The sequence below is a fragment of the Macaca thibetana genome, chromosome 8 (genome assembly GCF_024542745.1).
Source record: "Macaca thibetana thibetana isolate TM-01 chromosome 8, ASM2454274v1, whole genome shotgun sequence".
In the NCBI taxonomy this organism is placed as follows: Eukaryota; Metazoa; Chordata; class Mammalia; order Primates; family Cercopithecidae; genus Macaca; species Macaca thibetana.
In genome coordinates this window covers 30,610,210-30,622,794 of record NC_065585.1, presented here as the reverse complement: position 1 = coordinate 30,622,794, position 12,585 = coordinate 30,610,210, and the positions used below count along the sequence as shown (strand labels likewise).

Here is a 12,585-nt window from a genome sequence, read left to right as displayed (position 1 = left end):
CCTGGCACTCTTGTAAAATAGAAAACAACATGTATAAAGTATTCAAAAATATCCAGAATTAGATATATTACTTACATATACTTATAAGTGCGGAATAAACTACTTATTGGATTTAAATGACCATAAACAATTATTAGGTCTCATGAAGCTAAGAGTTATGTCAGACAGGGCACTGCATGCACTTTTTGTTTCTGCTACACAGCATCTGGGTCCTCAGGAGGAAGATTTGAAGGATGGGGCTGAAAGTATCTGAAGGCTTATGTATTCACACGTCTAGTGGTTGATATTGGCTATTAGCTGAGGCTCTAGGTGGGCTGTCAACCAAAACATCTACATGCTGGCATTCCCATGTGTCTTGTCCTCTGCCAAACGTGATGATGGTGGTTGGGTTCCAACATCAACATTTGGGGAAAAAGAGCAGGAGAGTCAGGTCAAAATGGTATCGTTTTTGAACTAGTCACGGACATTGCATACCATCACATTTACTATACTGCATTAGTCGGGACGGTCACAACCCTTGCCCAAATCTAATGGGAGAAACAAACTACACTCACAGTGAGATTGCAAAACATCATAAAACGGTGTGCGGAATGGCATAAACACATAGGTGTGGCCGGTTTGGGAACATCTAATTTACTTAAATGACAAAACTCTAATAGGAGAAATGAGATTTTCCATTCCCTTCCACAGGCAACATTGAAGAAAAAATAAAAAAAGAGATGGAGGGGAAACTCCCAAATCAAGGATAACTTAAGAGGTGTATCAATTAATTGTGATGTATAGAATTTCTTTGAATTTTGATTAAAACAAGCTGCATCAAAAGTTGGAGAAAATTGGGGTAATTTGAAGGCAGAATATATGGAGATGTTAAGAAATTGTTATTTTTGTTTAGTAATTTTAGTATTATGTTTTCTTTTTATTTTTGAGAGTCTGTAACGTAGAGTTATATACTAGATTATAAATGAATAACATAATTTGTGGTCTGCAATTTGATTGAAAATAATCTGTGACTGAAAGAATTTGGGTATATCAATGTGATTAAGTTAGACCACAATTTAATAATTGCTAATTTTTGAATTGGGTTAATGGGTGCCTAAGAATACAATATACTATTCATATTCCATGTACTATACTACTACATATTACTCATATAAATATAATATATGGTATGTACTTTTGTCTACATGTTAGAAACATTCCATTATACAAAGTTTAATGAGCAAGATAAAGTCTAGGAGTAGTCTGAGAGAATTTTATTACCTTCTTACTTTGAAAAGTTTATGAATCCTTAAATATTAACCAGAATTAAAGATCAGCTAAATGGCAATTGCTTTCAGAAGTCTGATCATCATTCCGCGTTTACAATCCTGAATAAATAAATTTCTGAGATGAGGGTGATGTCAATATCAATCACAATATATTTGTGATTTTAAGTTTTCTGGTTTTGTTGTAAAATGATAATGGTATAAGAAGCCTCTTGGTGCCACGGACGCCTGGGCAGCCACGGCGGCGGGGCCGCGGCGGACGCCGGCTCAGCCCGCCCCTTTCTCCCACCGCCTCCCTGCCCCGCCCCGCGCCTCGCCGGCCGCTGTCAGCTCCCTCAGCGTCCGGCGGAGCAGCTGTGTATGCTGAGCCGCTGCCGCAGCCGACTGCTCCACGTCCTGGGCCTTAGCTTCCTGCTGCAGACCCGCCGGCCGATTCTCTTCTGCCCTCCCCGTCTCATGAAGCCGCTGGTGGTGTTCGTCCTCGGCGGCCCCGGCGCCGGCAAGGGGACCCAGTGCGCCCGCATCGTCGAGAAATATGGTTACACACACCTTTCTGCAGGAGAGCTGCTTCGTGATGAAAGGAAGAACCCAGATTCACAGTATGGTGAACTTATTGAAAAGTACATTAAAGAAGGAAAGATTGTACCAGTTGAGATAACCATCAGTTTATTAAAGAGGGAAATGGATCAGACAATGGCTGCCAATGCTCAGAAGAATACATTCTTGATTGATGGATTTCCAAGAAATCAAGACAACCTTCAAGGTTGGAACAAGACCATGGATGGGAAGGCAGATGTATCTTTCGTTCTGTTTTTTGACTGTAATAATGAGATCTGTATTGAACGATGTCTTGAGAGGGGAAAGAGTAGTGGTAGGAGTGATGACAACAGAGAGAGCTTGGAAAAGAGAATTCAGACATACCTTCAGTCAACAAAGCCAATTATTGACTTATATGAAGAAATGGGGAAAGTCAAGAAAATAGACGCTTCTAAATCTGTTGATGAAGTTTTTGATGAAGTTGTGCAGATTTTTGACAAGGAAGGCTAATTCTAAACCTGAAAGCATCCTTGAAATCATGCTTGAATATTGCTTTGATAGCTGCTATCATGACCCCTTTTTAAGGCAATTTTAATCTTTCATAACTACATCTCAATTAGTGGCTGGAAAGTACATGGTAAAACAAAGTTAATTTTTATGTTCTTTTTTTTGGTCACAGGAGTAGACAGTGAATTCAGGTTTAACTTCATCTTAGTTATGGTGCTCACTAAACAAAGAAGGGTATCAGCTAGTTTTTTTTTTTTAATTCAAAAAGAATATCCCTTTTATAGTTTGTGCCTTCTGTGAGCAAAACTTTTTAGTACGCATATATATCCCTTTAGTAATCACAACATGTTAGGATTTAGGGATACCCGCTTCCTCTTTTTCTTGCAAGTTTTAAATTTCCAACCTTAAGTGAATTTGTGGACCAAATTTCAAAGGAACTTTTTATGTAGTCAGTTCTTGCACAATGTGTTTGGTAAACAAACTCAAAATCAATTCTTAGCAGCGTTTTAGTATTTATCAAATAACTGACCATTTACTATAGAAAGGTGAAAAAAACTTAAGCTTTGTTTTACTACAACTTGTACAAAGTTGTATGACAGGGCATATTCTTTGCTTCCAAGATTTGGGCTGGGGGCACTAGGGGTTCAGAGCCTGACAGAATTGTCAGCTTTATTCTGACATAATCTAAGGGTATGGGGCAAGGATCACATCTAATGCTTGTGTTCCTTATACTCTGTTATATAGTATTATTCATGATTCAGCTGATCTTAACAAAATTCCTAGCAGTGGAACCTTGAAATGCGTGTGGCTAGATTTATGCTAAAATGATTCAGTTAGCATTTTAGTAACACTTCAAAAGTTTTTTTTCTTTGTTTTCTAGACTTAATAAAAGGTTAGAATTAATTAGAAGAAAAAAAAAAAGAAGCCTCTTGGCTTGATTGGAGAAAATAAAATATAAAATGTTTTACATATCAAGCCATTGATTTCTTTTTTAAAAAAACATGCCTAATGAATATCTTACTATGCTATGCATGTGGGTTTTCATTACTATAAGAGTGTACTGTAATTTGGCTGGGTGTGGTGGCTCATGCCTGTAATCCTATCACTTTAGGAGGCTGAGGCAGGCAGATCACTTGAGGTCAGGAGTTCCAGACCAACCTGGCCAACACGGTGAAATCCCATCTCTACTAATAATACGAAAATTAGCCAGGCATGATGGTAGGTTCCTGTAGTCCCAGCTACTCAGGAGACTGAGGCAGGAGAATCGCTTGAATCTGGGAGGCAGAGGTTTCAGTAAGTCAAGATCATGCCAATGCACTCCAGCCTGGGTGACAGAATGAGACTGTGTCTCGAAAAACAAACAAACAAACAAATGAAAAACAGAATGTACTGTAATTTATTTCTGTTTCTTCTACACACACATACACAGAAAATCAGTGACTATGATGGTCCCATCATGTCCATGGTTTCAATTTATTTCCATGATTTCAGTTAACCTCCATCATGGTCCAAAAGTATTAAATGAAAAATTCCAGAAATAAACAATTCATAAGTTTTAAATTGTACAAAGTTCAGAATAGTATGAAGAAATCTCTTGCAGTGCCGCTCTGTCCTGCTGAGATGTGAATCTTCCCTTGGTACAGTGTATCCGGACTCTATGTACTACCTGCCTGTTAGTCACTTAGTAGCCATCTTAGTGATCAGAGATGATGATCAAATCAAGTGGCATGATCTTACAGTCCTTGTATTCAGTGACCCTTATTTTTTTTTAACTGTATATCTATGCACTAAGAGATGGTGTTTTTGGCACATTGCCCAGGCTAGTCTCAAACTCCTAGGCTCAAGCTATCCTTTTGCCTCAGCCTCCAGAGTAGCTGGGATTACAGGTGCATGCCACTAGTCCGCAGATAGGTAACCCTTACTTAACAATGGTCCCAAAACAAAAGAGTAGTAATGCAGGCAATACAGATATGCTAAAGAGAAGCTATTAAGTGCTTCCTTTGTTTTAGGACCAACAGGTTCCTAAGTCTGCTGCATGGTAACAGTCCAATTCCATTGAGATAGCAGGATTTGCGGCAGATTAATGATTGCAGGGCACCCTCAAATCTATCTCCCTGAGGTATTCTGGGCTGGATTTGTTAAAAGAGTCAAGGAGAGTGAGAGGCTGGAAAATTGGGGTCGTTGATTGGTTGGGGCAAGGGGGATGAAATCATCTAGATGTGGTCACTGCATTGTTTGCTATGTCAACTCCTCATGGAATCCTTATGATCAGCCACAGCTGAGTGCAGCACTGGGTAAGCATAATAATAGACAGGTGTATATGTCTGGCTTGATCACCACCATGTGCAATGTGCCTAGCACTGTACCCAGCCATAGCAGTCATCCACATTTTATGACTGGAGGCATTTCTGAATATAGTGAACAAATTTCTGAATATAGTGTCCCCATTATTTAAAGCATTTGCTGACAAGTCATTCTTATTTACGCATAGCTTTTTCTGGAGGTAATTATAGTCCTCATTTTAAAAGGGACAAGAATATAACCTTCCACCTGCTCAAAAACATTACTCTAGAAGCCTTCCATAGTTGTCAAATTGGAAGTCTATAACTAATCAATTTCCTTCATAGTTGTGTCTTTTTCTCTAGATGACCTTTTATCAAATTAAAAAAAAATACATCACGGGAATTGACATAGAGATTAAAAAAAGCATTCTTAATACTATTTATTATTTTGGACAATAGAAAGCAGACTCTTAGGAATGTTAATTCTGTAAACAAATATATGCATATCAAGCTCAAGAATTTTGAGAGTAGAGGGATCTAGAGATAATGAAAGTAGAGTATGAGATGCATTTCTGGGTGGAAAATCACAAATAGGGAATGAGAGGTGGGAAAATGTATAGCTGCGATCATGGGGACATAACTGAGGGTAGAATAAATGTTACAGTAAAGTGTGTATAATGATGATGATGATGATGATGATGATGATGTTCTATACTTCATAAATTTGACTGAGGCTGGACTTGAAACAAAATTAAAGTTGATTGATGCCAGGAAGTTCTCTGAGAATTTTTGTTCATTTGTTTAATGCTATAAACCATACCAAAAATCACTAGGGAAAATGAAGTATGAACTATTATCATTAATCATATCTGAACACTGTCATTATTCACTGTTTGTTGATTTGCTAAACTTTCTTTTACCCTTAGTTGCTTCAGGAGTTCTCTTCCTCGCTTAATCCAAGATAAGAAAATTGTGTAACAATGGAAAAGAAAAGCTATTCAACATCAATGAAAGAGGATTCCATCTTGCCAGTACTGCTTATCCATGATATGTCCTTGAAAAATCCTTTAATATATTTGAATCATGGATATGATATAAATAGAACCCTTTATTGCATGGGATTATTTGAAATAATGCAAGTTTAATTGAAAACATGTTTTATACATTATAAAACATTATGCAAACTTGCAAACTGTTAGTATTTTCATTGACCATTTTTATACTTGGTATGCTTAATTCAGATTAGATATTTGTTTATATTAATCTTCCAAAATACACATCATATTATAATCTTCTACTCCTTTCAATTATATAGGGATATTTTTGTCATTCTCAAATTCAAAAGGCAAAATTTTCTCCAAGTTAGTTGGAAACTATTTGTTCAAGCCCTCTTATAGAGAAAGTAACCCATTTCCACTGGAATGCGTGCTCACTAGGTTAGGTCAAAATTAGATGCCTTGACTTCCTGACCGTTAACATACATACAACTCTGTGTTTAAAACAGAAAACAAACAAAAAAATAAGAGTAATCATACCATTAAACTCATAAAACTAAAAATAATAAAAGCAGACTTTTTTAAAACAATGGCCGGTTGATAGAAGTTTCCCTAAATAAAGAGAAAGTCTAAGAATGACTACCTTGGGGAACACCAGTACAAAGAGAAAACTCACCAGCAGGAAGCAAAAGAACCCAGGGGGCAAAAATTTCGACAGATAAAATACTTTGTATACTGGACTTTTTTGAGTGATTTGTCTATCTTTCCTATCTTAGCTCTATTAAATACGTGCCCTGGGCAGCTTTACTAGTTAAAACAAATGAGAAAACAAAAATTAGACATTTCCAACTGTCTCCACCCCTTTTTCCAGCCCCTACTGTGCTTCAGCTAATGTAAAAATGTTTTTGGTATATAATTTTGCTATGAAATAGTTACTTAGTAAAATGGCATAGATTCATTTTAATGAGATCTTTAAAACAGACGGGGATATTTTAGCTGCCCTCAAACCTTTTGCTTGAACAATTCACTTTGTAATTAGTGGTGTGGTAAAAATTTCCTTTAAAAGGGGTAGGAAGTGAATGCATTTTCAGGCTGTCATGAGAAAATCTGTGAAACACAAGTGATCCATGAGACAATATTTTTTTTAACACTTATTTTCTTTACAGTGGGCAATTTAAAAGGCCATGAGTAATTTTCCATTTTTCATCATGTTGTTTACTCCCTGGAGTTTTATTAAAAGGGTAAACAATTGAATAAATGCAATTGAAGTGGAGGAGGTGGTCTTTAAAAATAATTTCCTTTTATGTCTGCCCCTCTGATTTTCTTTCATTATAAAATAGCTCTTTGCAATTTTATTGTTATGTATCTTTTTGGGTTTAATGTGAGTTTTTTTCTTCCCTATTTATATTTTCCACCATTATTTTTCTAGCCAAACCTGCACAGAGTAATATAATTCTTATAGCAAAAATATCTTTCTCTACTTAGATGTACAAGATATTCTCTGCAATATTTAACAGCAAAAATAACAAGGTCATTTTTTTAAAGTCAATCTCCTTCATAAACTATCAAAAATGAAATCTTCCTGACAAAGGTTTAAATACTTTAACACATGCTATTAAAAATGACCTATAACAATTTCCTTCATATAGAAATATTTGTTGCTTAGGAACCAACATATTTACATGAATTATTTTATACATCTGATAATAGAAAAACTGAACTAAGATAAAAATAACTGCTTTATATATTTGTTTGTTTTGTATATTGAATTTCATTCCTTGAATTTGATCTCTGTGTTTCACTGGATACATTCTATAATTTGTTTCTGCTTATTATTTTTTTAGGCTTGTTGTTTTGAATGATTCCCTCAGTTATGTAAATCAGTTTGAAAACAAATTAAACTATTATTATCCTTTTATTTTTCTATAGACCCTGACGCTGTGCCCTCAAACTTTCAGTCATATGCTGAGCTCTCTAAGTGCACTTGTCTCTCAGATCTTGATCTTGCACAAGCTCCATTTCTGGTTTGAGAACCTTTACTTTTGCCTTAAGATTCCACTTAAGCTCACACTTTCACAAGATTCCTCTAGTTCTCTTCAGCTCCATTCTGCCAAATGTATTTATTCGGACTTTGGGATTCTACAGACCCTGTTTTGTGTTAGAGATTTTCCTCATACCTTCGGTGTCTGTTTACTCAGCTGATTATTTATTTTGCTGTGCAGAAGATTTTTAGTTTATTGAGGCCCCATCTATATTTGTTTTTGTTACATTTGCTTTTAGATTCATGGTTATGAACTCTTTGCCTATGCCAATGTCTAGAACAGTTTTTCCAGTTTTATCTTCTAGAATTTCTATGGTTTCAGGTCTTACATTTAAGTTTTTGATAAATCTTGAGTTGATTTTTTGTATAAGGTGAGAGGATCCAGTTTCATTCTTCTGCATGTGGCTTGCCAAGTATCCCAGCACCATTTGTTGAATAAGGTGTCCTTTCCCCACTTGATGTTTTAGTTTGCTTTGTCAAAGATCGGTTGGCTGTAAATATTAGGCTTTATTTCTGGGTTCTCTATTCTGTTACATTTGTCTGTGTGCCTATTTTTATACCAGTACCAGCATGTTTAGGTAACTATTGTCTTGTAGTATAGTTTGAAGTTGGGTAATGTGATGCCTCCAGATTTGTTCATTTTGCTTAGTCTTGCTTTGGCTACGTGGCATTTGTTTTGTTTGTTTTTGGTTCCATATGAATTTTAGAACTGCTTTTTATAGTTCTGTGGAGAATGATGATGGTATTTTGATGGGAATTGCGTTGAATTTGTAGATTGTTTTTGGCGGTATGGTTATTTTCATAATATTGATTCTTCCTGTCCATGAACATGGGATGTGTTTCCATTTGTTTGTGTCATCTATGATTTATTTTAGCAGTGTTTTTGTGATTTTCCTTGTAGAGATCTTTCACATGCTTGATTAGGTATATTTCTATGTATTTTATTTTGCAGTTGTTGTAAAAGAGGTTGCGTTATTGATTTGATTCTCAGCTTGGTCGTTGTTGGTGTATAGTAGTGCCACTGATTGGTGTACATTGATTTTGTATCCTGAAACTTTACTGAATTTATTAGATCTAGGAGCTTTCTGGATGAATCTTTAGGGTTTTCTAGGTGTACGATCTTACCATCTGCGAACAGTGACAGTTTGACTTCCTCTTTACCGATTTGGATGCCGTTTATTTCTTTCTCTTGTCTGATTGCTCTGGCTAATACTATGTTGAATAGAAGTGGTAAAAGTGGGCACCCTTCTCTTATTCCAGTTCTCAAGGGGAATGCTTTAAACTTTTCTCTGTTCAGTATAATGTTGGCTGTGCGTTTGTTATAGATGGCTTTTTTTGTTGTTTTTTAAACCAAAGTGAATCTAGGTCATACCTAAGAAACAGTTAAAACAACATCTCTAAGGCCCAATAGAGATAAAGTGGTTGAGAAATTTCTTCCTTGCCATTGGGTCAACTATATGAACCAGAATGAAAGTGATTGGGACACCCTTATGTGGTTTCTACAGTCACTCTTCTGAGACATTTTAAAAGAGCAATGAAGACTAGATAATCAATGTGTTATATTATATTTTCATCTTCACCTCTGTACTATGAGCTTCTTGAAATAATGATTTCATATTCTATCTGGATAGCCCAAGAAAAGAGGTCATAGAATATAGACAATGTTCAATAATTTTTTATTGAAATAATTGATAAAAGAGAGAGTGAAATTGACGCTCACTGAACCACAATTAAATGACCAACAAAACAAATTCATCAAAGAATTACAATTTCTAAATATAGGCATGCATTTGAATTATATCTACTTCATCGAACATTTTTTCCCAATTAGCAGAAAATCTCTAACAGAGTTCTAAATAGTGTAATACAGTGTTAAGGATTATGTTATGCTTTAATTATGAAAAAAGAAGAGGGTTAAGTGATTCTAATAACATCCCAAATTAAATTTTTTGAAACCATATAAACACATATTTTTTAGTTATTTTTCTACTTTCTTATGTCTTTAATTACTATTTAATCACTTTAAAATTATATTTAGTTAATTTAACTACTCCTGACAGCTCCCACTAAGCAAATGTTTGCTTTTTTCCCAAATGAAATTTTAAGAACATTCATCTGAAATTTTTTTGGCCCTGTACATGTATAACTCCCAAATAAATGTCTTCTGCAATTTCCTTCAAAAAAGAAACATATTAGTTCAGGAAACTATTGGGTTACAAGGATGCTTGGAAAGCCTCTTAATGAGAGCTGTCATATTACTGGGCTAAGGATTCTCAGGCAAATAGACAAGCTGAAATGAGTTAAAATTTAATAAAAATATCCCTATGTTTTTAAAGGACAGCAGGAAAAAGAGGAGCCTCACTATTGGATAGTTAAGTCCTCAAAAAAATAATGTATGTTCCCTTTACTTTGGCTATCTAATCATAGAATTTGTCTCTTACTCTTGATGGAGTCAGTTACTTTTAATGGAGTACATTTTTTAGTTGAGTTTTGATAAATATTTACCGATAAAATTAAATGAATTATATGTCATCATATTAACTGTGTGCTCTTGTATTAACATTGTAATTTATGCATGTGCTTAACACTAGACCTGTTTACTTTTTAATTATTAAATTACATAAATAATACATAATTTTTTCCATCGTAAAAATTATCCAACAACAGTAAAGTACATACTGATTTTTTAAAATGTGATATCACACCATATATTCTTTGGTGGAGCATATGTTTTCAAGTTTTTGTATTTTGACAATTTTTTAATGCAATAGAAATACATTCTTCTCATTATCTTAAACCATAGCTTCATATTCCACCCTATGGAATTACCATAACAATGGGTATTTGAGCTATTTTCTTTTCTTTCTTTTTAGATTTTTTTAAAACAAAGCCTCACCAGCAGATACATTTTATTAAAACCATTACCTTCTTTTCCCTTTCATTTATATTCATCTATACAATGGCAAAACAGCTAGTAAACTTAATTGCTTTACCTTCCAAAAGCTTCACGTTTCTCATATCTTTTAGTTTCTTCGTACCACAATATATTTGTAGAAATGTGAAGTATAGTATATATCACCAATGAATTTTTTAAAAAGCAAGTGGATAGATATAATTTATAAAAATGCTACATGACTGATAACTGCTTAACTCTTTGCAGTTTTCCTAATTGTGTTTTGTTTGTTTGTTTGTTTGTTTTGGTAAGATACTTGGTGAATTGAGATAGAGCTCACGTGAGTGGAAAATAAGAGAATATTTCAGTAAAAATATTTTTGAGAACATCAGGACTCACAAATATGCCCAAATAACAGCTGCTGTTCATCTTTATTTTATTACTTGATATCTGATCTACCTTCTTATTGTGTATTCTTGGTACCCTTGTGAAATAGTTGATCTTTATGTGTAAGTTTATGGCCTGGGATCTTTATTCTGTTCCATTGGTCTCTATAATTATTTTTATGCAAATATCATACCTTTTTGATTATTATGACTTTATAATAAAGTTTGAAATCAGGAATTGTGATGCCTCCTGCCTCCAGCTGTGTTCTTCTATCTCAAGATTTATTTAGCTGTTTAGGGCTTGATTTAGTTCCATGCGAATTTTAAGACATTAAAAACAATTTCTGTGAAAAATGCAATTGGAATGTCATTAGGAAATGCTTTGAATCAGTACTGCACTTTGGGTAGTAGGAACATCTTGACAATATTAAGTCTTACAATCCATGGATGTGAGGTATCTTTTCATTAATTTGTATATTATTCAATTTCTTTTATCAGTGTCTTATAGTTTTCAATGTAGAGATTTTTCACCTCTTTGGTGAACTTTATTCCTAAGTATTTCATTGTTTTGACGCTATTTTAAATGAAATTGTAAAATATGTTTTTAATAAAGAAAAACAATTTACAAATATATAGGAATACTTTATAGACAATAATATAAATGACAGTAATCTGTTAAACACCTATTATTAGAGTTTAAAGAACTCCCATGAAAGCTGTACTACCTTATTTAATGATCGTGTTACTATCCCACTTATAAATAACATTTTTATTTCAAAATATTTTTATTCACCATTTATATTTAACACTGCTTATTCGAGTGCAATTATTTTTCCAAAGTGCTTTTCCTAATTAGGACCACAATTTTTCACACTGAAGAGAATATAGACAATTTGAAGCTTTATTATGTACTTATGAGCCCAGAGATTGAGGTGAGCCATTTAAAGTAACTGAACTCCAGTTTTATTATCTGCAGAGATGGACAACAATCCTTTTCATGCCTATCTACTTTATGATACTGATATAAAAATTTAGCAACCAAAACCTATGTTAAGTCTGTAGTGTAGCACTAGGCACACAGTAAATGCACAATAACTTTTTTCAATTCCTTTATATTCTAGAACTGCAAATTATTTTTTGTTCTGTTTTAAATATGCCACTCCCAAGTCTATATTGAGTTCCTTCAGTGTTTGAGATACTGCTTCTGTTAGCATTGCCTATTTATAAGTTCAGATATTTTTCTTCTTTCATTTTTCTGTTGCCACTTTTTAGTCTAGGTCCAGGTAATAACTCATACACTATTCCTCTGGGATGCTGCTTCCAGACTTAATCTGCATCAGTCCTTTACCCTGCTGTCAGAGATACTCAATGGCAATATTATCTAAACTCCTCGCTTTAAACCCTTCTGTGACTTTCCATTGTCTTCAAGACAAAGTTTTCCTAGATGACCCATAAGAACATTCAGAATGTTGTTCTCCCTTGTCTCCCAGCCCTTCAAATTGTCTAAACAATTTTCTTTTATTCTATCATTTATAAACTTTGCTATTCTGTTTGCAAAAGTAAATTTGCCTATTCTTTTCAAGGTTCAAATTAAGCAATTCCTGTTTTCTTGAGTCCTTTCTGAATTCCACACAGAAAATGAATGACTTGACTTCTAGGCGTAATTGTATTCATTCTAA

At 34.3% G+C, this 12,585-nt stretch overlaps 1 protein-coding gene across 1 annotated transcript; it reads left to right on the top strand.

The window, feature by feature from the left end:
* The first annotated feature begins 1,496 nt into the window (after positions 1-1,496).
* On the top strand, positions 1,497-3,219 carry LOC126960799 (UMP-CMP kinase-like). Its single transcript, XM_050800461.1, has one exon. It carries the CDS (start codon positions 1,626-1,628, stop codon positions 2,310-2,312), a length of 687 nt encoding a protein of 228 aa, XP_050656418.1. The 5' UTR covers positions 1,497-1,625; the 3' UTR covers positions 2,313-3,219.
* The last annotated feature ends 9,366 nt before the right edge of the window (positions 3,220-12,585 follow it).

What these genes read in the sequence shown, in the direction of transcription:
- LOC126960799 (XM_050800461.1), top strand. Translation starts at nt 1,626, where the DNA reads ATGCTGAGCCGCTGCCGCAGCCGACTGCTCCACGTCCTGGGCCTTAGC.